This window comes from Amblyomma americanum, chromosome 9 (genome assembly GCF_052857255.1).
Source record: "Amblyomma americanum isolate KBUSLIRL-KWMA chromosome 9, ASM5285725v1, whole genome shotgun sequence".
Classification (NCBI taxonomy): domain Eukaryota; kingdom Metazoa; phylum Arthropoda; class Arachnida; order Ixodida; family Ixodidae; genus Amblyomma; species Amblyomma americanum.
The window spans coordinates 148229737-148253455 of record NC_135505.1 but is presented as its reverse complement, the minus strand read 5'-3'; the positions used below and the strand labels follow the sequence as shown (position 1 = coordinate 148253455).

The 23719-nt window shown below is 48.8% G+C and overlaps 2 protein-coding genes across 2 annotated transcripts; one reads left to right on the top strand and one right to left on the bottom strand.

Annotated features, from left to right (window-relative positions):
* Positions 1–1393: 1393 nt before the first annotated feature.
* On the bottom strand, positions 1394–2877 carry Naxd (NAD(P)HX dehydratase). Its single transcript, XM_077638045.1, has one exon. The coding sequence runs from the start codon at positions 2816–2818 to the stop codon at positions 1688–1690; it is 1131 nt and encodes a 376-aa protein (XP_077494171.1). The 5' UTR covers positions 2819–2877; the 3' UTR covers positions 1394–1687.
* Positions 2878–3577: 700 nt separating this feature from the next.
* On the top strand, positions 3578–11435 carry RhoGAP71E (Rho GTPase activating protein at 71E). The gene is made up of 4 exons (XM_077638044.1): positions 3578–3780; positions 5491–5691; positions 7139–7298; positions 9916–11435. Exons 2-4 carry the CDS (start codon positions 5503–5505, stop codon positions 10635–10637), a joined length of 1071 nt encoding a protein of 356 aa, XP_077494170.1. The 5' UTR covers positions 3578–3780; positions 5491–5502; the 3' UTR covers positions 10638–11435.
* The last annotated feature ends 12284 nt before the right edge of the window (positions 11436–23719 follow it).

Sequence of the window (23719 nt, the reverse complement as noted above, 5' to 3'; positions counted from 1 at the left end):
TGACCTCTCTCGATCAATCAGGAAATTTCGTTAGAGGCAAAATGCTAAAGGCGCCCGTATGCTGTGCGATGTCAGTGCACGTTAAAGATCCCCAGGTGGTCGAAATTATTCCGAAGCCCTCCACTACGGCACCTCTTCCTTTCTTCTTTCACTCCCTCCTTAATCCCTTCCCTTACGGCCCGGTTCAGGTGTCCGCCGATATATGAGACAGATACTGCGCCATTTCCATTCCACCAAAAACCAATTATTATTATTATAACCTTCCTGTCGCGTCCGGGCTGCTGTGTTCCCTTCTCCAGCCTACATGGAGAGTGGTCACTTGACGCGTGCGCTACGAGTGACGGTGGACGTTCCTTTGCGTGCGTCACAGACGCTCGCTTTTCGATGTGGGCCTGATCTAATTTCGGTAACCTCGAGTCTTATAAGCTGACGTCACAAAACACACAGGAGTTTTAGCATTTCGCCTCTGTCAAAATGCAGAGCTAGATTCCACCACGATGGCTCAGTCTGTCTGTTGTTGCCAGGAAGAAAAGAAAGGGAAGTGCACAGGCCTGCTCACTGGCTCAAGCCGAGCCACAATCGCTACAGTGGTTAGCGAGCTCGGCTATTGAGCCAGAGGACGTGGGTTCAGTCCCAGACGCGTTTCGATGGAGGCGAAACGCAAAAGGTGCCCGTGGGCTGTGCAATGTAAGTGCACGTTAACGATCCCCTGTTGGTCTGTCTCCTGCAACCTGCTCTCGACGCAATAAATGTTTCACAACCCAATCAATTATTCCGGAGCCCTCCACTGCGGCACATCTTTCTCTTCTTCCATTCCCACCTTCCCTCACGGCGCGGCTGAGGTGTCCTACTGCGCCTTTTCCTGATAACCAGTCTTCCAGACGCCCACAGCCACCGTAGCGGTTGCCTCTTGTCGCGCGTGTAGTACTTGCTAAAACTAATGTCAACACTTTTTTATTCACCATTATACTTAGAAGTTTAAACATGTACACTTAGCAGACAGGCTGGAATTTACCGATGGTTAGGAAACCATCGGTAAACTGCCTTACGAACCTAAGCCACACCTCATCGTAACGACTCGGACCATACTTCCGAGTTACCCGCATCTGCCGGGTTATCCTGGCTGCTAAATGCTTTGTTCATGGCAAAGTTCTTGTCCTGGACTTGCTAAGCAATTAAACAGCTCAAATTATTTGCCGCAACACAGTGACTGTGCTGTATGCAGACAACAAAATAATCAAAGTCAGTCGAAGCCTATCGGCCACGGCCAGCCAAACGAAATCTTGGAAACGTATCAGAGCGTCACTGGAGCTGTGGCTGAGCTGCCAAGGAAAGACTGCCAGCAAAAACATTCGCACACAAGTCCTCCGGATATCCAATAAGTTCAGACACCTTTTGCAAGGTCAACTCCGTGCGCACAATGCGCAAACGACGCCGCAGACGGTCTTTATTGGAAGGAAACGAATCTCGGGCTATACATGTAACATGGCATGCGATAACACGAGTCGCACGTCCTCCTGGACTAGTCTGGTTGCCAACGTGTCTTCTGGTAGGCGGCTAAAACTATCTGCGCCCACGTATGCAACATCACAGTCACTGCGTAATTATATATAGAATCCTGAGCAGGATGTTGATTTTTCTGTTTTCCCTTTGTTGTTCCACTATGACCCTGCGGTCTTGTAGTTCCTTAGTCGACGGGGAAGAGTGCCGAGAAGGCAGTGCGCACCTCAGCGAGCACATCCGAGGCCAGCGTACTACGTGCCATCTTCTGGAAGGCCAGGCGACTGCACCGGCGCACCAGCATAGCAGCGCCCAGCGCGGCCAGAGGCCCCGGGGCCATGTGTCCGGCGGAAGCGCCGTCTCCGGCAGGCACGTCCGCGGCGTGACTCCAGTGCATCATAGTGGCCGCTGCACCGCTCAGAATGTCGCCCTGGCCACCGCATCGCCGTGGGCTGCCCTGCTCGCGGCAGCGCAGGCTCACGCGACCGTCCGTCACGAAGTCTTCCACGCCCTTGGCCAGCACAGTGGCGTGTCCTAAGCCACGGGCTAGCTGACGTGCCGCCTCCGCGCGGTCAGGCGCCGCCGTCCTGACGCCCAGCACCGCATTGCACAACCGCTCCAGTTCGGCGGCGTTCGGAGTGAGCAGGGCTCGCTGGTACCCGCGCACCAGGTCGGGGTCCTGCGCCACGAAGTGCAGTCCGTCGGCGTCCACGACCAGGGGTAGGGAGAGCGCCCGCGCTTTTTCGATTACGGCCTTGAGCAGGACCCGCGCCGACTCGGCCCGGCCGAGCCCGGGGCCGACGACCAGGGCGTGCAGTCGAGGCAGGATCTCGCAGGCATGCTCCGCGGCCGCGTCAGGCCCGTCGGTGTCCGGCAGCGGCATAACCATGAGCTCCGGGCTGTACGATTTTATGGCCGGCGCGGCGCACGGCGGGCACAGCACGTAGGCTAGGTCGGCGCCCGTGCGGAGGGCAGCCATGCCGGCGAAGTACGGGGCTCCCGTATAGTCGGCCGAGCCGCCCAGGATTCCGATGCGGCCCGCCTGGCCCTTGTGTCGCTCGGAATACAGAGGTGGGATGATCGCACAGACAAGGCGCTGCTCTTCGCTTACGCTTTCGGGAACCGCGGCCATCGTATTCGGCGACCTCGTGCACAACGAACGGTTAACTACGGTCGCCGACAGTCCTGCCGGTCGAAGGCGCACACCTGTACAGATATCAAAACCGCTCGTACGCCCGCACAGCACTCGCAAAACGTCTGTATACCTGCCGGAAATCAGCAACCGAGCCGAATAGCGTAGTACGTTGCACTGTGTCATGTGTCGCGCGCATTCTAGAAGCCCCGCAGCGCGAACACGAGCGCCCGCCGCATGCTGCGCCCGCGCAGCATAGTGAAAGCACAGCAATAATAGTGCGTCAGTCGCCTTGCACCTTTAGCAGACTTCTGTCGACGCCGCGTGGCAAAAATCTGGCGCTTCGCTCGGTTTGCCTCTGTGAGCCCAGGAAATTTCATACATGAGTGGCTGCTTCTAGCTTTCGAATTTCATTCAGACAAAATACTGCGAAATATTTGATATAATATAGGCATTGCTGAGATGTTCGCAGTGTTTAATCTTGATTTGTAAAGTATACAAATGATCGCTCATTTTCACAGGCACTAATTTAGTGTGTCAAGACTTGTCACAACTTGCGGCGATTGATTTTCCACCTCTGTGCGCCCAGGAAATTTCATACATGAGTGGCTGCTTCTAGCTTTCGAACTTCATTCAGACAAACTACTGCGAAAATATTTGATATAATATAGATATTGCCGAGATGTTCGCAGTGTTTAATCTTGATTTGTAAAGTATACAAATGATCGCACATTTTCACAGGCACTAGTTTAGTGTGTTAAGACTTGTCGCAACTTGCGGCGATTGATTTTGCACCTGCATTTCTTTTACACGAACGAGCGTCTATCTACTTTGTCTATCACGCGTGCGTCCCACCGAGCAGCAGGTCGCAGAGAGGTTGCGGTGCGTGAACGGGAAGCAGCGCTGGCCTTCCGACCTTTCGGCTGGCAACAAGCGGTGTCACGTGACTATCCTATGGCCGCTTTCGCAGCTCGTTGTACCGTTGCTGGTATCAACGTCGCTTCAGCGGGTCGTTGCAACTTCTAAAATTTGGTTTTGTGGTTGGCGCGGTGTTTGGCCGCGCAACTGCTGCATGAGCGTCCTTCTCTATCGGTCGCTGCGTGCCGCGGCCAGGATGCACAGGGACTGTCAGCCAGGTTGAGGTGCAGGTGAGCCATCGTGCAGCTGCCGTCGTCAACTGTTGCTTGAAACATGCACCCGTGAATTTGCGTGTATAGACGCAGACCTGTGCTGCAAATACTGCTATTCAGAAAGAGTTCGAGCTAGGAAACTAAGTCTTTTGACTTCGGTCATGCTTCGCGACTATGTTGTCCGTTTTGCCGCACTTGCTCTCGCGAACCGTTTTGCGGCGGCTTGCTCAGCAAGTTGGTCTCCGTCGACGATAGTCCGGTGTTCTTTGTTGAACTTTTGAAGGCTTTGAGGCTGTGAAATGATATCACGTCTATCTTTGGAACAATCCAAGCGAAGAATAACCTTTGCTGAGTGGTCTTTGAATGTACTATGTGTTTGCGTGCTCGAAATGCGTCTCTTGAATGCCAGCGAATTCACGATGCTGAGGTAAACTCGCTTGATTGAGGTAAGCGCTTGATAAAACAGTGCGGGTGATGTGTTGCTGAAGAACTTTTGCTGCTCAGTCTGTGGCGCAAAGTGGTTTCACTTTTCAGTTAGCTTGTGACATCAATGTTGAAGCGGAATTCCCGCGTCGAATGGTAAAGCGCGTCACTGAGAATATGTGTCTGTGAAGGACCATTGTCAATTACCGTAGACCGAGAACTACTGCTGAGTGTCAAGTAGATCTGCGGTTGGCTCGCGTCAGTAATTGTTTGTCTGCGGTTTGTTTTGAGTGCTGGACATGATATCGTCGGACTGCACGCTGCGATGTTCCGATGGCCTTCGCTAGATAGAGCTTCTCAGATAACGCGCGGCAGCGTGTTCTAAAATGGCAATCGTTATATAAATGCTCCGCAATAACCGTTTTTCCGTGAAGATTTCCTGGGGTAGGCACGAACTTTATTTGATCTGCAGTACTACAGTCGGATACAACTAAGAATGAAGCGGAAGATTCTCCCTTCATAGGAGGCCCTCCAACCAATGGTGTCGACCGATTTTCATTAAGCTGAGGTTAATCTCCTTTCATCTGCCACCCCCCTGGGATGTCCTGCTGGCAGGTCCTAGGGGATTAACCACAGCATCATGATGATCGATCGACACCTATGGCTAGAGGGCTTCCTTTGAGGGGCATTGGCCTCTTTTTTTTTCCTGAGTTGTATCGTACTGTAGTGTGGAGACAGTGCTCTCGTGTCATTGAGAGCTCCTGTTTGGTGCCTTGGGGTGTGAACCCTGACAATTTAGCACTTCGGTGGTGTTTCTCCACACTATCTGCAAAGTATATATCAAACATTGTAGCTGCTCTTGTCAGCAGCTTGTGTTTTCTTGTTGGTTTTGAATGATTCAGCACACAGTAATGTTCGAACAGTGTAATTCTAATTGGTTAATATTACTGATTGTGTATCATACTTTGTTAGATGTAGACTTTGGTCTAAGCATTCACCTGCTTGATGTGCAGCTGTAGCATCTTGCTTTCTTTCTCTGAATGGTATCAGTTAAGCCGGTAATCCTGCATCAAAGTTGTCAATTCAATAGCACCAGTCAGGTTATTCTGAACACTGCTTAATGCATCAAAATGCCCCAGGAACTTGCCTGGTTATTTGACTCAGGTTTTGCTTCAGATGTTGTATTTAATTGGCAGTTCTAGCTGATTGCGGCACTTTAATGCCGTTTATTGTGTGCTTCCGCTTCCAATTGAAGAGCCACCAACTGTTGATTTGGCTGCCGCTGGTGCTGCCTCTTATGTTCAGGACGCATCAGGCATGTCCACGTGGGCGCGCCGTGTCCACCGTGGTGCCACCAGCCTCAGCCAGGCAGTGACCTCGTGCGGGGGTGGCCAGGCACCGTCGCGGTTGGAGCGGGTCAAATTCGGAGTGCCTCTGGAGCAGCTTTGCAAGGACAGCAGTGACTTGCCCGCACCGCTGCTCGTGCTAATGCTGCGCCTGAACAAGGTACTGTGTCAGACATTGCCATTTTGAGCAAAATGGTGGTGGTGTGCAAGCGGGCTAGCTGTGAAGTGTCTGAAAGCCGGGGAACTTATTAAAGCGAAAACTCTACTAGGCTGTGTCGACAAGGTCGTGTCTGCAATTACATGTCCGCAGCAGTTGTGAGGGATCTTAGAAGAGGTAGCGCCATACAAAGGGTTGTAATCGAAAAAGGATGATGTGGAGATGCTGTGCAAAACAAAAAATTATGTCGATAGAGTGATTAGTTAATTAGAGCGAAAGGTGTCCAAAAAGTGAGCGGAGCCAGGGCAACGTGCGGTGCCAAATTTGAAAACGAAGCGTGGAGCCAAGTTTGAAAACTCAAAATGGGCAATTGATGGAACTTAAGACAATAATTGTGGTAATTGGGAAATTGGATGAATTTACATCAGTGCTTAATTGAGTAAATGTGAAGAGAAGGGACAAGTGAAGCAAAGAGAGACGACGAGCAAAGCAAAGAGAGGAAAAGAGGGGCAAAAAAAAAAACGAGGAGGCATCAATGCTTTCGCATTCCTCCAGTGCGTTTTACCGCTGTGACCTCAGATGTTTTTTCCATCTCAGAAGTGCTCATGTAGTCATGAATAAAGAAAAGGCATGTCATTGTGGTTTTTGCATTGAATGCTGGTGTGGTAGGTGATTTTTACCGCCAACAGGAATAGGCTAGCTGAGGTGTAAGGGCAACACTTGGTTTATTATCACTTTTTTCTGCCTCTTGTGGTGAAGGGAATTCTGCACATGGGTTCATTATTCATATTTAGAGGTAAGGTCACATGTCAGATAGTTTGACGCAAACAGGATAGCCTAGTATTATTGTTTGAAGGAAAATGGTGTTGAGAAGGTAGAGAACCTCATTGAAATGCTTTGCTTCAGTGCTTTTTTTATCTTGTAAGAGTAGAGTTGCTGTGCTGAAGGGCACATAATCCTCTATGGTTGTGGGTGCCGTTGTGTATGAATGATTGCTTTGTGTGATATCTAAGGCACTCTTGAGCAGCATGTCTCTCTTGACGTACTGTAGCTACATAAGCAACATATGCTTTTAATCACTCCTCACCATCTGCCATGAATGACTGAAATAAGCTCCTTGAACTTATTGGCTGACTAGCCCAGCTCTCAGCTGTTTAAAGAGTTACTTGCTGCCAATTTCAAGTGTTATTCCTTTTCCACGTGTTCAGAGCTATTGTCTGTTGTAGAACATTTTGCATTTCTTTGTGGTTTTTATGTTCACTTTCCTGTTTCGTACCCGTGAATTGTATGCCTGACTATTTTGTTGTTTTTTAAGGTGTGCTTTACTCCCCTGTGGTGCTGTACTGTAATGAGGCCCTGGTAGTGGTGTTGCTGTGTTTTACCACTCCACGTTAAGCCATTGCTGCAGCTAAGCTGTGTGCCATCCTAATGCGAGCGCTGCGCCCTGCAGGAGGCTCCACGTAAGAAAGATGTCTTCCGGGCACCGGGACACCAGGGTAACGCACGCAAGCTGGCACATTTCCTGCACCAGGGCCGCCTGGTCAACTTGGACAACTTCTCGGTGCACACCATGGCATCAGTCCTCAAGCGCTTTTTGCGCAAGCTGCCCGGTGGGTGCCGAGCACATGCTGGCTGTGCTCTTTTATGCTGCGTCTCTAGTGGGTCGTGTGTCGTAGGGTGTCGATTCACTGATATGGGTGTGAGGTTAGCAAATTCAGTGTCGCTTTGAAAATTGAAGTGTCACTTTGGTGGCATGGTGCTACACTAGAAGAGTAGCATTGTCCAGAATAGACCGCTTCGCTGTAACATACTGCCTGTGCACCTAGCCTTCTTGTTGCCATTTTTGCAAGGTGAAGTTGCTGCACCTGTTCATCAACAACTGCTGTTTCCTCAAGTAACAACATGGCAGACTGTGGGGCGATACATTAGGTGCATGCTAAGTCTTGTAAGCTCGTGCAGACGTGCATTAGGTCCCTGCACTGACTTGCTCAAACAGAACGTGTGACCTAGTTTGCCAGTTTCCTTGATTTATGGACTTAATGGCTGGGTGCAGTGCTAATAATGTACAGGCGTGGCCAGAATAATATGGAGCACAGGAACGGTCGCAGAACTGCGGAGAACTGCTTATGCACGCTGCCTAGCATGAGCGTCGGGAACTATGTGTGTCGACACGCGCAGAGAGGCGCCAGGGCACGCACCTACTTTTTTGCCGCAGGCCTATCGGCATCACTGCTTAACGTATATTCTACATGCCTGCATCAAAAAGAAGGCTGCGCGCTTCGTAGCACAACACAGCTTGGCGTTCGGTGCGCGACATCAACGATAAATTTGGCCCGCTTGGAGGAAAGCATCACCTGGCAGAATTGCTCGGAACAGCTCAGCATCTTTCGAGCAAAGATAACGCCAGGGTTGAAGCAAAGAGTGGGGCTCGGTGGCAGGTACTCACGCTGCACGTGGAGAGCCAAGTGTTTCTTTCTGTCATTGATAGGTAGCCTGTTGTGCCATTGGCGGTGCGGGCCGGGCAACATTATTTTTCTTCCTTTTCTCTGCACACACTAATATATGTCATTGATAGGTGGCGCTTAGATGCAGTTTCTCCTCAATGCGTCACCTGTTGCGTGCTCCGTATTATTCTGGCCGCGCTTGTACAGGCACGTCCGCAGAGGACGAGTGCACGCCTGCTCGGCCTAGACGATGCCAGCACTGCTCTGAGCTATTTTCCTGAAGTAAGGCCATGCCTGCATTGTGCAGGAATGTTCATCACTCAGGGAGGCTGACTGTGCACTTTGGACAGCATGGTGTGTGTTCAGGTGGAGTGCAGTGAGTTTGGCGAACTCACTTCGAGTCAAGTGGGTTGTGTAGAGAGATTCATTGTTTGGCACTGGGCGAATGACACTAAAGGCAAGTGTCACATGGGCATTTTGAAGGCCCTCAAACCAATAATAGTCTATCAACTCAAAGGCCATCGAGTGCTGCTACATGGCCAGTTTCAGTGGCCTTTGAGTCAGTAGTGTATAGAGTGGACGGAGTAGTGTGGAACTCTGTTGAGATTTTGAGGGCCTTCAAGTGGTGGCGGCGCACACTCTTGGATACGGAGTGCTTGGAGCAATGCGCAGGGGAATAAAATTGGAGCAGTATCGTTTTTAAAAAATATAGAACTTCAAAATATGCAACTAATTTTTCAGGAACAAGAAAGCCCGCGTGACTAAACACTGCAGCACATAGTACCGTTATTGCCAGCTGTACAAAAACAACCAAAGCCAAAGCTAGCTTCCCCAAAAGTGCATAAATGCTACTACAGCTTGTCCAAGACAAAAAGTTCATTTCAATAGTGATTAATATTACTGTAATGGAATAAACATATTGTTTTTAACCTTTTCTGGCTAAACTTGTTGGCTGATTACCAGCGTGCCTGCGAAATTATCGACGGCGACGGTGGCGCTGCAGCACCTTGGTGTGAGACGCTAGAATCTCTCTTGAAAGTGCCTGTGTGACACGGGTTATAATCCATACTTTTGCATCGTTGTACTGCAATACAATGGCCAGTGGGGTGAGTTAAGTACAGCGATGTTTTGGGAAAAAACAGTGCGAAAGAAGAGGGATGTGGATACATTAAAGAAGCAGGGGACGGGAAATGCTGACTCTCACGTGAACATTTGTTTGGAAAAACACTGGAAGGAGGCTGACACGAAACGCTATTATCGAATACAGCTAAAAATGAAGTGGTGGACACCCCTCAAAGGCGGCTCTCCAGCTAATGGCATTGACAAATTATTATGACATCGCAGCTAATCCCATTTCATGGAGGTGCTTGCCAGTGGCCTAGGGGAATAACCACGACATTAAATTCGGTGGATGCCATTAGATGAGGGGTGTTTGCTGCTTCGTCCTTGAGTTATATCCGACTAAATACAGCGATAAATATGCGATACACTTTGTATGGGGCAAAGAGTGCTGGTAGCAATGTCTGTCAGAATGGAAGGTGCCTGCATTCACTTGCTAGCCAGTCAAAGCGTTATCCAGATGGGCTTCACAAGGGTGTCCTTGGGCGAAGGGAAAGGGGGACAATTACTTTGTAGCTGCATCTGTGGGTGTCTGCTCTCTTCCGGCCTCTACCTCTCAGCTCCTTAAGTTTGATATCATGGATTTAACATGGACACTTTGGCTGGATGGATGCTGCGGCTCGCCTCCTTTTAGTGCCCATTGTGTGAATCGCTCTGCGTGCAGGCGGCGTGTTTGGCGCTGAGTTGGAGGCCCAGCTTCTGGTTGCCCTGGACCAGCCGGGTGGCCTCGAGGAGCGGCGTGAGCGGGTGCAGCACCTGCTGGCCCAGCTTCCTGTGGCGGCCCAGCGGCTGCTGGTGTTGCTGTTCGGCACCTTCCGACTCGTTGCCTCAGACCTGAGCCGCACGGGCATGACGGCTGAGGCTCTGGGCGTCAGCGTGGCACCCTCCTTTTTCCGCACCTGCACAGGCAAAGTGGCCCGCATGGAGGACGTGGCGCGGTTCCGCGCCGCTAGTCGCGCCACGCGCTTCCTTATCGACAATTTTGGAGTGAGCAACCTGTTCGGGCGGCAAAACTACGAGTACTATGCGCGGCTGACGGGCCGTGTGCTGCGTGTCGAGGAGGATTGGATCTTCGCCTTCCGCTACCCACCGGACTCGTTGGTGCCGCGTAAGACGTCTCTGGAAGCCGAGCGCTCGTGGCTGCAGGCTGAGGCCCAGCGCTGGGGCTTGCATCAATCAGCGCCCGCGCTTGCCGAGCTGCGTGCCGATGACGAGCCACCTGGCACATCGTGTCTGGAGCGCCAGCAGGCACAGAGGCTGCGCACCCGCTCCGAGTGGTTCCTGGGTGACAAAGAGAACGGGCCGCCCATCGTGTCCGAGCAGGACTGCACTGAGCTGGACGTGCGCACGTTTCACGTCACGCTCACATACCAGCCGCGCATCTGACGCGGGCCTCCACAACACCACCCAGACGAGGCGGAGGGGCTGGGGGGTTCTTCTGGCTGTTGTCAGGTCACTGCAGGCATCCCGGGTGGCTCTGGCGCTGCGGGCACGAGTACTTCCTAATGTGGTTCGGGATAACTGCCAGTGGCGCCTACGTCATCCTCCTCAGTGACAGCGCGTGTTGGTGGACCATGAACGAGGCCCTGAAGCTTGTTGCAAACTGTTTTAGAAGTGTGTTTGTCTTTGTCAGGGCATGTTGGCTCTAGCTGGGGGCCTCCTTGTTAGCCTGTGTTCATCTTGCAGGCCGTCTTCTCCAAAGATACAACTCTGGTCTTTTTCTCACTTTTCTTTGTGTACATTATAGTGCTTGTGTCACATTTTGTTTCAAGGCAGTGGGCCGAAAAGTTATCGGTGCGTCTTATTCTTATTGTTGCACTATGCCAGAGTTGACGTCCAAGTGTCAGCCAGTAGGCCTTGTATCTCGTCTTGTCTGGGTGGTGTTGGTTGTGGTGTGTTGAAAGGACTTGTGGCACACGGACTATACTGCAACTGTGGTTGTGAAAAATGTTGTACATTAATTTATTTCCCCCAACGTTGTTCATCTGCCACCATCGATGTTCATTTACTGTGCAGAATTCCTTTACTTTCGTCTAGCAGGTATGTTTATACAAGTCCTATATCCTTTGCATTTGTCTGCATTTAGTTTGCATGCGAGAAGAAACATGCACAGCCATTTTTTGAGAATATCTGAAGGATGCGTTGTCTTCTTTTGCATCCTAAATAAAGTTTATACACTATAAACGTGTGCTGTTTTTGAGAAATTAATCTCTGGATTCCCCCTAAACATTCCTGAACAGTTTGTTGTAATCAAGGAAACTCTTTGATGTGGCTCGCTAACGTTGAAAGTGCGTAATGGGGATTTTAGTCTATCCCGGACATATTGAACTCGACGGGGGGTTGCGATAAATTTCGATGTATCGATAATTCGATATGTAGAACATGGCAGTAGATAAGCATATGTGTAATGCACCCACGCTATTGGCATGCTTCCTGCAGCGACGTGCCGCTTGCTGGCATACTGGAGCGCAGCCTCCAGTTATGACGAAGCATGGCGGTCGCTAGGCCTAGCATGCGCAGCGAAACCGCAGTGGACGGTGCTTTGGAACCAGCCATCGCCTATCATAAATAGCAGATCTAATCCAGTTGCCAGCAAACTATAAACGCAATATCTCCTTAAAATTTTCTGCTGCACTGCCATCAACAGCGAAGCAGGGCTGGCTTCACTGCACGACAGGCGGTGTACGGAACGCTGGCTTACCAGTATGACAATGGTGTCGCCTTGAAATTATGTGTGCCGGACTGAAGGCTATCTACAACCACACTCCACATTGCAGCGCTGCATGCAGGTGTCCAAGGTTCTACTGCCGACGCGGGTCAGAGTGCAAAAATTGATCGGGGGAGCGCCATTAGAAGTAGTACGGCCCATAGTTATATATATGCAGTGTACCGCCGAACGGGACTTCGATTAACGCAAAAAGTAGTGCTATACTTTGGCATGGGATTTTCAAGGGGATGTTTGGCTGTTGGATGAAAATAATTTCATACAACTGGGTTCGACAGATTCAAGTTCGAATACCAACATGCCAGGTTTTAACTCTTTCGCTACTGCGAAAAAATGGACGATTTGGAGTGTACTGAAAGAAAATTTTTTCACAAGGCGTAACAAACCCAGGGCATATTGCAATTCATGAAGTTGTACCTTATTTGTTACATTTCTGAAAGAAACATACAGCGGAATCATGTGTACAAAAGTACTTGAACATATTTGTTAGATATACCAAAACACGAAAAAGTACACAAAAAAAATTACCGGCTGCACTAAGCCAGAACTTGGTTAGAGAAAAACTGGAATATACGAACTGTTGCAAATGTTTATAGGTGTCATTCTTCTCACTTTTTGCTCTGAAGAAAAATTATTGCACTTTCCATGGCAGTCTAGTCAGGGGTCCTGACTGTGAAGCCACTGTGAAAAGCAGTCATGTGTGCAGCAGAGGTAGACTTGACAGGTGCTGCACATGAAGTTTGATCTTTGTTCTTGTTTTGTCCTCTGATAGCAGAGCTTGTAGTTCCTTCTTTTTTCCATTTTTATTTTGATTGGTGACAAATGGATTCTATGAAAGGATTTATAATGAACTGCACATCTCCAACCAAAAATTTTAACCGAACCAAACGTTTCGAAGCCGACTCGGCTCCTTCATCAGGGGGTGACTGAGGGCAGTAGCTAGCTGCTGTTGTTGTTGTTCCCCTCACAAATGGCACATACCCACAAGGGGGATAGGCCATAACCAGGCGGTGACTATTTAAATTGCAGATTGCATATGGCAAGCGTGGGATGACCTAACAAAAATTGTGTAACTCTGTTTCCGTAGCAGACGAGGTTGCAGGAGGTTAGGGCGACCTAACAAACTGAAAATTAGGTAAGGGAATCTGTAAAAAAAAAAGATTGAGAGGGAGAGCAAACATTTCCATTGGTACGGCCAAGCGTAGAAGCGCCAAGGGACAGAACAATCGCAGAAGACAGACGCAAACTGAGATTCTGCATTGGGACCTCTATAGTCTCCTCTGGATCGATGAGTAGCGATGACAAAAGAGAAGAAAGTGCTCTATTGTTTCCGGCTCAGCACAATACGGACACAATGGGGAGATTGCCAGACCAGGCCTGTAGAGGTAAAAATTTAGTTGCGGCACACGGCAACAAAGATGCGTGAAGGAAACTTCAAGTTTGCGCGATTGCCATGCTGTGCTTCTCCAAGGGAACAGCAGGTGTTGGAAGTCGTCCAGTGAAGTAAGCGCTGATGTGCCAAATTCTTTCATTACAGTGTACATTCGAAATCGTGCTGCGGTGATGTAAGCAGTTGTTGGAAGGGGGTCAACAATCGGTCCACTCAGAGCTGCCTTCGCTAGAGCATCAGCTGATTCATTTAATAGAAGACCCCTGTGCCCAGGAACCCAAATAAATCGAATTGATTTGATATGTTGAGGGATCAGGAATTTTAGTATCCGAAAGAGTTGCGATTCAGTGCACGCAGACAGGGAAGTGCATAAGGATAACGAGTCCGTAACTATTATTACCGCTGATAAAGAGATGGGAACCTTGCGCAGAGCCAGAACCACTGCTAGAAACTCGGCCAGATAGATAGGTGTAAAATCTTGAAGACGGAGAGAAAAAGACCAGTCAAGGAACAGGGAGTAAATGCCTACACCTGCCTTTTCGTCACACACCGAGCCATCAGTCGCAATAGCAACATGTGTGCAGAAGGTCGACCAGTAATCCTGCAACATACCATTTAACAAAGAGAAAGGCAGTAATTTGCCATTACGTGGGTAAATATCATCAAAGATGATGGTCACAGTTGAGGGGATAGACCGCACCGGAACAATTTCAGGTATTCACACATTTAGTGGGCCCAGCAAGGATTCAGCGAAACAGATTTGTTGAGTTTGAAGCCGAGACCAACCGACACCCATGAAGTCCACTCGCTGCCCTAGGAAGATCAAAAGAGATGCATGCTGCTCCGAGTCGCAAAATTTTAAAAAAAGTGGACATCTTTTACCTTATCATACTCGGAGATTTGTTGAATGAGCTGCTACCTGAAAGCCAGCTGATGAAATCTGGCATTTTGGGCAAGCTCTGGAACATCAGGATGGATGATGTTTCATTGATGCGGTTCAAAAGCGAGGACATTTCCAAGTCTAGCCAATGTATATTTAGCCACCACTGAATCCTCCAGGTCCACTGCGTGCAAAAAAAGCAAGCCAAGCGAAAAACTGATTTCGGGAAATGATTTTTCTTGGCAGACGTCCACAATAGATAATTACTGCATTCCAAGAGATGTAGCCGCGGCAGGTCAACAATACTTCCCATGTATATGATGATTCCAATGGACTTCATCTCCAACGGATTCCCCTTTTTCCATGAGCCGTCACGCCGAGAGTATGTTTACCTGTCCAAAATCTTCATCCATGCATATTTATTAGTGTTTTAGGGTCTTCGTCAGCTCCGCCGTGAAGAGCATCAAGAAAAACTCGAGAGAATCTCCGAGCGCCGCTCCGCAGCTGCCGCAGCGATGCGCTGATATGGACGCCTGGCTGTCGTCTTCATTGAAAAACGCGAAGCGACCTTAGTATTTGGCAAACTGTCTTGGCCATGTGTTGTGAAGACCCTAAAGCACAAAAATAAACCACTGTCATCATCAATTGCAGAAAAACAAAGCGAACGAAAACAAAACTTACGTGCCAGTACGTGCTGACGTTGCAGTCCCCTGAGACGAGGTCTCGCTGTCTGAACTGAAATCCGACGCTTGTACGACGTTGTCCGACTAAATACCGCTGCTTTCGTGGCAAAAAACGCAACCGAAACCGGCCTGATGAATGAAAGAATGAACTCTATTTCCGTCATCATGGGGCCTCACGGTCGGGGCTAAGGTGTCGGGGCGCAGCAGTTAGGAGGGGGTGCCTCCCAGCCGGCTCTCAGCACCGGAGACCGCGCAGAGAGTCTTGTAGTAAGCTGTCTCCGCCTGACGGATGGTGAGTCTTTGCTGATCCGGGCCGTGGCTCCGGATCAACTCTTCCCAGGTGGCAAGGTCTGGGATGCTTTGTGATTTAGCCCCAGGAGAATCCTGACACTCCCAAATTAAGTGATTTTGAGAAGTCATTCTGTGGCAGCTACTGCAGAGCTCAGGCTCCCCAGGAAAGAATCTGTCGAAACCGGCCTGCTCGGTGTAGGATTTCGTTTTCAAGGAGCGCGCCGCGATGCCGCGCCGGAGGTTTGTGGACGTGCTACGCCATCTAGTTCGTTTACTCAACAACTATTTTTTCTTGCAGTTTGAGTGTTTTACGTGAGGTGGCGCTAGCTAACGTTGCTGCTGCGCTCCCTCACGTCAAAACACTAAAACCAAGACTGCAATAACATGGCCTCCGAAATCACACATCGAAGGCGTGCACGTAATCTTAAAGGCCATAACAATAAAAAAAAGTAGTTGTTGAGCACACAAACTAGATGGCGCAGCACGTCCACACAACTCCGGATTGTTTATCGCGCGGGAATTTTGAATTGGAAGGCTACATCCGATGGCTTCTGGCGCGGTAGCGAAAGGGCAAAACTCTGTAGCCTTGACCGCATTGCCCGCGAATTCTGTGGTAGGGATGAAGGAAGTTTATTCTGCCTTTGTCTGGCTGAGCCTTTTTGGACTCCAGCACTGTACTCGCTGAGGATATTGTGCCACATCGTTCTTGGCAGCTTCAGCAAAGGAGTTAAGGAATTCAAAATATGGTGAGAAAAAAAAATGGCTAAACATTTTGTGCTGAAAAAAAAGCCCATTGATTGTAAAACATATTATTCGCCAGAAAGAGCTTGGTAAGAGGTCGCGTTAAGTGATCGAGTACATAGCCCTAGACGACTTTGTCAGCCTACTCCACCGCCAGAAATTGCGTTCTGGGGTCAGGGCTAGCCAGCACGGTCTCCCACCGCTCGAGAGAAGGAGCGGTAACTAGATCACCCGGAGGTGGCTCTATTTTACAATCCCACAGGACTTGATCCTAGTTGGCTCATTGGCCGCATTGTTTACAGTTCGGGTTGTATAGATCCGGATAAATGTGTGCGAGGACTGATGGGGTGCGTATCGACCTCGTCTGTATGGCAACGCCACGTAACCTCTTGTTCTTTAGTCAGGATTTTGTCCGGAGGGGGGGGGGGGGGGGGGTGGAGTTCTCCTCTCTAGTTTAAAATGATTGGTGAGATAATGATATGTGATCATGGAGTCCTTTGTGAAGTTCAGGGAGCCAGACTCGTCCGCTGCCCGGTCGACGAAACCTCGGGCTTTACTGTGGGCTGCCTCGTTCCCCGGATTCCCCGAATGGAGTCGCTGAGAATGATGCTCTCTTGGGTATGCGCTAGGGCGAGGGCTATAGCCGCCTCTTCTGCCGTTTCAGAGGATTTCGTTTTGATTGTTGCCGAGATGATGTGCCGAGACGATTGTTGCCGAGACAAGCATGAGCCAAAGCCTTACATAATAAATACGGACAGTGTGCTGGAACAATTTATGTAGATGCGGCAGAATACAAACATACGAATGCCTTTGCAACTGTGGCTGTGAACGAGAATGGTGACCACATCGTCTCAGCTTTATCACGTACAAGATGCGCAACTTCAGTTCAAAATTGGCGCCAACCCATGGCCAAACTAAGCAAGAGATATATGGCTATAGCTGCGTCTAATCAGAGAGCATTGAAGGACGTACTCTGGTCTAATCCCGAGAAGTTCATTCGCGCTCGTAACACAACTGTCGCCTGACTTTCAAATTTCTGACCCACCAGCTTATGGAATTTGTAAGAGCAATGGAGGGCACAACGCAGCGACGTCAAAAGGGGAAAGCAAACGAAGGTTCCTGAGCAGTATCTTTTCTCGGCAAAAGAAAAAAAAACATGTTACAAATAATATTATGGATACTCTCACAAAATTTTGTTATATGCTTTAGAAAATTGTTTTCTAATATATATTTTTCCTCTGAATCACGTGAAGAGGCTACAGAGCTTAAAAAAATGCACAGAAGGCTGGTGATCAACATTCTTACTAGTGTGCTGCAGGTAACACAGTCTTTGAATTTTCTTTCGCGAAGGACGAGCTCTGGTTTTGATTTTTGCGATGCAGTGTACGTTGTCATATTTAGAGTGAGAAGAAAATTTCATAAAAGCAATTTAAAATTTTAAAACAAATAATGACTTGACGTGAACTATCGTGCTAGGAGTGGAACTGAACAAGCATGGTCAAAATAGATATAACAGTCGTGAAAAAAATCTGCTTCTCAAGGCGAGTACCTAGGCAAAAAATCGTACCGGAGAAAAACTCCCATTGTACGAGCATTCCCCGCTGTACAAAGGTGCCGTGCTTCACGAAACAAATTTTTTTAGAGTACTTTCCGGTCGATTTCAGCCGTGAAACTTCGGGACACCAGAAAAAATGAGGCACGCAAGCGGACCCAATAATTATTAAAAATCAAATTTTTTTTGCCATTTTTGACAATTTAGAAATCGCGACCCCCCCCCCCCCCCCCCCCCCTTCTCCTTAAATGTCGAGGTCTTTAAGTCAACAGATGATGGCACCGCCATTGATTTTCGGACAACTACATAGCTGTCTTTTTTTATTGCAACAACGTGCCTTCTTGCATGAAGTGTTATTTGAAATAAAGATGCACGCCGCATTCTTGGAAGAAGTCTAGCAACATCCGGAGGTGTGGCCCCAAGATCCAGTCTTCTATACCCGGGGTCTTTGACCCGGGGGCGGTCCGCATCGGAGCAGGCGTTTCTACCGGATGGCATGCAAAAGGGCATGCCCAGAGAAGGTGTCTAGTGTCCGCCTCGCCGACGGGAGCGGAACAGAAGAGGGCAGGGGTCACCGAATGGCGTACGGTACTTTGCCTGCCGCGAACAGGTTATTGCTGGGGTGAGGACGACACAGAGGCGTAACCTTCGTAGCAAGACCTCTTCCCAGTGCACAAGGCTGCCAGGGAAGCCGGTACCACACGTTGGGAGAAGTGCTCGCGTGGCGAACTGTAGGTTTTCTTTTTCTATGAGGATTCATGCATACGGAGAGGTAGTTGGGACCGATTGAAGGGGACTTGGAGGTGCTGGGTTGTGGCTCGCTCTGTCCAAGAAGCCTGTGGGGTGTGCATTTCGACGAATCCATCGTACACGTATTTCGGTGGAGAATGTCTCAAGTATGTACTGAATTTCCTGTGCCAAAAAGTCGGAATTCAGAACTGGCCGCTGACTGCGGATGGCGCCCGAGGAACTCATGGAAAACTTGTTGCTGGGCGAGTTGGTGCAGTGGGCACGCGGACAGCACGGCATCAGACATGTCTGACAGACATCCTATGCTTTTACTCCAGGTCCTGTTTTTGAAGCGCAAAGCTTCACCCCGCTAGGTAAAGCAGTCTTCGGGTAGGCAGCACGACGACATTGAACGACCTTCAGCCCAACCAAGGATAGCCGTGTATAACCATATGTGGTACAGTTATGGTGTCGGACCCTTGACCTTACCTTACGGTGACCTTTGATCTTAAGAACACCCGATGGGGTGATGTGAAGCCACGTAATGACATCCGATGGGAGTGTCTAAGAACATGTGATGCCACGTCATAGCCACGTGGTCGTGTGGTGGGTACATATATAACGGCTGTTGCGAGCGTGTAGCGGAGCTATCATGGAGGGGCCTCAGACGCTTAGCAAGCGGCCTTGCTTTTCGCTGAATTCCAGGATTAGCCAGGTTAAGCCACTGCCATTTTTTTTTGTTCTGGCGCAAGATAGTCCCTGCCACGGTATACCTCAACTCAGCAGCTTCATCAACGGCCTCGTTCCTGCGGTTTACCCCGTTCAGCTACATCCCGACGTCCCTCCGCCGCCAGACGATGTAGGAGAGCTGCTGGTAGTTAGCAGCGGCTCTTTCTTCGCCTGGCGAGCCTCATCGTCATCGGCATACACCGCAGCGCCTGATATAAACCGATAGACACGCCCCGTTCCCTTCAGTGGGCACGCGACAGCGCGGCATCAGCCATGCCTGACAGATGCCCTATTCTTCTGCTCCAGGTGCGTAAATGCTATTCCATGCATGCAAAAAAGAACGATAATCGCTGCGTGTTGCTGCTCCCGTGCCCAGAGGTTGTCTTTAAAATATACTGACCGGGTGTTTCGAAAACCGCTTGCTGTTACTGATGTTGGGTGACGTAGAAGAAAAATCCCGGCCCCTCCCGCAATGCTGTCCGTGAAGAATTAATGAGCGCAACACCCCCCCCCCCCCCCACCCCCAAACAGAACCAAGCACGACTAATACCCCAGAAGGAACTTCGCAGACGACGAAATACTGCGCATCCTCCGCGTACAGTGATGAGCGGCCGTGTCTAGAGCGTGCCGGCGGTGCACTGCGGTAGGCAAAGCTTCGAGTGACTCCACCCTGCAGAGTAATACCGCATTTACACGGGCACCCTTAACCATGATTAAGTAAACTGCGGTTGCCCTTAACTATCCGCGGTTACCCTTAACTATCTAACGTTATAGGCTCTGGGTTTGAGTTATGCGTCCCGTGCGCATGTGCGGCCAAAACAAAGAGATGCCTGCTCGTGGGTTCTCTGCCTCATTTCCGCTCAGTGCTTGCGCTTCACGCCGCATGGCCCGCGCTGAATGATATGTAGGCGGCGGAAAAACCAACGCGATTCACGCGAATCACGAGGCGGCTAAGCAAGCAAGTGCAAGTGATACCGCGGGTGATCGCGCGCTTCAAACACCCACCAGGCTAAGAGTGCGAGAATGGGGCTTAGTTGGTTGTTTGTTGTCCGTTTTTGTTTTGTCCGTATAAGTTTAGCGAGTTACCACCCCACACCATGCGTTGCAGGCGCTCTGTTTGATGGTGTGTCTTTGCGCTCTGTTATCAGCTACGAGGGACACCGCATCTGGCATCCGTACAGGTCTAGGAACTTGGATGCAGAAACGTGCGATCATCGGCTATCACTCGCGTTTGCTTGCCTGGCCGTCTCGTTACACTCGTGAAACACGGCGAATGACGGCGCCTTGGCCACCGTCACAGCATCTCAAATGCAGGAAGTGTGGTCTTGGCGGCACGAAACGAACTCGCAAGGCGGGGGCCGGACTAGAAAACAATGAGCAGGCATCCCTCTGTTCTTGCCGCGCATGCGCACGGGACGCATAGCTCAAACCCAGAGCCTAACGTTAGATGGCGGTGACTTGCTCGCGCAGAGCACCGCTGGCGCGCTCTAGACAGGGCTGCTCAGCACAGGACTAATCAGCTTCAGTGACGGCCAGCAATTTTGAACTGAAAAAGAGCATTGAAGAAGCCCGTCAACGTCAGGTCAAAATCGAATCGGTTCTCGGGAATATGGGTAGCAGGCTTGCTCACGTTGAACGCAAGGCGGAAGCCTTAGACAGCCTTAAAGAAGATACGGCAGAAGCAACCAGTAATATTCAGAAACAAAGTAAAATTTTGCAGTCGTGTATTAATGAGTTCGAGGACAGAAGCCGGTGAGATAACTTATTTCACGGAATTCCAAATGACTACGAAACATGGGCACAGGCCGAAGAGAAAGTGCTCATCTTGCTTGATAACAAGATATCTTCAGCTGATATACAGCGCGAACATGGAAAAGGGCAACGCAACCCGTCTAAAAACCACCCTGTTATAGTAAAATTTGCCACTTACAAGTCAAAAGAAAAACTTGAAACAAAACAAAACTGAAACAAATCAAAATTAGTGTAACTGAGAATTTTTCACCAGCGACGCGCCAGGCTAGAAAGAAGCTCATCGAATATGCTAAATCCCCTGCCTAGCTCACCTTTCTTCAAGCTTAGTACAATAAGCGGGTCATACATAAGGAGTTCTTTATATACAGTCATATAACAGAGAATATATCCGACTTAGCTTACACTGCCCCTAAGTCTTCTGTCGCTCATAGCCCGCTTTCTAAGAAAGCCTGTCGCCGCGGCCTGCCTCCTTTGAACGAGAAGATACGTCATCATCCGATTAACGCTTACAGAGAGACAGTGGCTATCATTCCTTCTCAACACATGTCTGTTTTGTACATGAATGCGACAAGTGTAAACAAGCACACTGACCTTTCTTCTCTTGTTGATTCATGTTGTGCTGATATTCTGGTACTTACCGAAACTTGGCTTCATGACCGTATTCGCGACACTGAGATTCTTGACTCACCCAACAGGTTTAAATTTTACCGATGTGATAGGACAGCGAGGAAAGGTGGTGTCGTCCCCATAGCTATTAACAAACTGTTCGAATCTTTCTCCCTTAACATCACGTCCGGTTTGGAAATCATATCGGTATGTTCGAAGCTAACGAACCCCCAATATATACTATAGGTGCTTGTTATCGCGCTCCAAACTAATCACCATCATTTGTCTCTGAGCTTTATGACACGATTAACACCGTAACGACACAATTCCGGATTACACCTATATTTTTAGCGGGCGATTTTAATTTTCCCATTATTAGTATTGATTGGTGATGAGCGCTAATCTTATTACTTCTAATTCCTCTACTTGCAAAGAATTGAGACTTATGTTTGTGCTTTAACCTCGCTGAAATTGTCACACAACCTACATGAATAACCGACCCTACCGCTAATTACTGGACCTATAGTTCTCTGCTCGAGCCCTGTATTATGTTCAGAAATAACATACCAGCACTGAGCGATCACCTTGCACTAACTTTTTTATCACCATAAACAGAAAACAACAATGAATACTAAAACCTTGCGCAATCATCGTTGTGCAGGTTTTAACCAAATCAACATCGACTTAGGTGTCTTCCTAACAGAGCTCTTAGGTGGCTTCGAGCTACGCTCCGTTGAAACTAACTGGACATTATTCAAGAATAAGGCTACCGAGATCACTAACCGTTTTAGTCCCATCCAACCTGTCTCGTACAATACAAAGCGCCATGGTATAACTCATTCATCAGACGCTTATCTAACCGAAAGAAACGCTTACGAAATAAACCTCACGTAGCCGATTTCGCTGGTCATCATATCGGTCTGCAAATGATGCTTATATTTTGGCTGTTAAATGCGCTAAAGAAAGTTTCGCCAGCAAGTTTTACCAGCCAAGAACGTAGCGGCGGAATTGAATTAAAAAGGAGTTGGAGAGAACGTAGTGATACTGTAGAAGCTTGGGCAAGTTGGTGTGACACTGTTTTTCAGCAGCGCAGGTGAGAAAGGACTTCTGTCTGTGCACTTGTTTCGTCCTTTGTCTTCTGCGCTGCTGAAAAACCCGCTTCCTTGTCTCTTCGTGATAATGAAATGGCGTTTTTGAATCATTGCGGTTGATTGCCACGAGGCGATAGTAGCGCTGTACTTAAGCTTGGTATTCTCAATAAAAATCAGTTGGAAGTGCAGCATTCGTCCTGTCGTATGTGTGTCTTTTTCGTCCCCGTTTTTTCGTGCTGCTTCGTTTTCTCAAGATGGATCATTACCAACTGGCCCAAACTTCGGTGCTTTTGAAAAACAAAACGTAGTGTTTATAGGATGGGAGATAAATGAAAGATTGCGCCGAAAGCCCCAGATTTAGATCTTGTGGGACTTGTGCTATACATATGCCCCAGCTTTTGTTGCCTTGTAGCCACAAATCACGGCCAGAGTATAGTGTTGTTTGCATAATGGTTGCCTGCTGCCTGTTTCCGCGGTAGCAATTACTGTGAACCTCAGTTCTAAAATGAAGTGTCTGGAGAAGGCCTTTTTCTTCCGCTGTAAAAGAATTCAAAGTTCCTCTGCTTCTTATTATAATCTTTATTTACCTGCTATGAAGATGGCTTTGTTATCCCGTAGAATATCTTGCCAACTATCGGAAGCGTGCGCCTTTGAGCGTGGCGCTCAACACTGCAGTACAGTTTGCCGGAGAAAAGACAAACTAAAGTAATGTCAATCATGACATATCTCACGTTACAATTGCGTGAGTAATTGCTCTAAGCCATAGTTGCACACTAGAGAATCATAACTGGCTGTACGTTGCTAGAGAACTAACTGCTAGGCCTGATCGTTGTTAACACGGATTTAAGAAAAAGGAAGGAAATTCCCGCGATGGTTAACGTTTTGAAATCTCTGCTTTCGCCTATATGTTTCGAGACAACCTCGCAGGCAAAAAAAAATTATATTAGAATTGTACTGAGCACGCAAGACTTCTTCTGTGACGAACTTTGCACCAGTGCACGGACATTAAAGTATACTTTTTACAAGCATTCATATACAATTAAAAATATGTTCGCACCGCTAGCGGAAGTTGTCGGAGATTGGATGTATTGCAGGGTCCTAATTTAGCAAGCTTGGTCTTTTAGAAAGACGGGCCCAAATTCGTGCACATTCGTGCCTGATGGCAATTTTAAACCTTCACTTCACGTCGGTCCTGGTTCTATAATTTCAAAGTTTAAAGAATTTCCGTACAGCGTCGAAACAGTGTTGAAGAGTGAAAAACCTTGCAGCCTACCAGCCTTCAACGGAAACAACACGCCG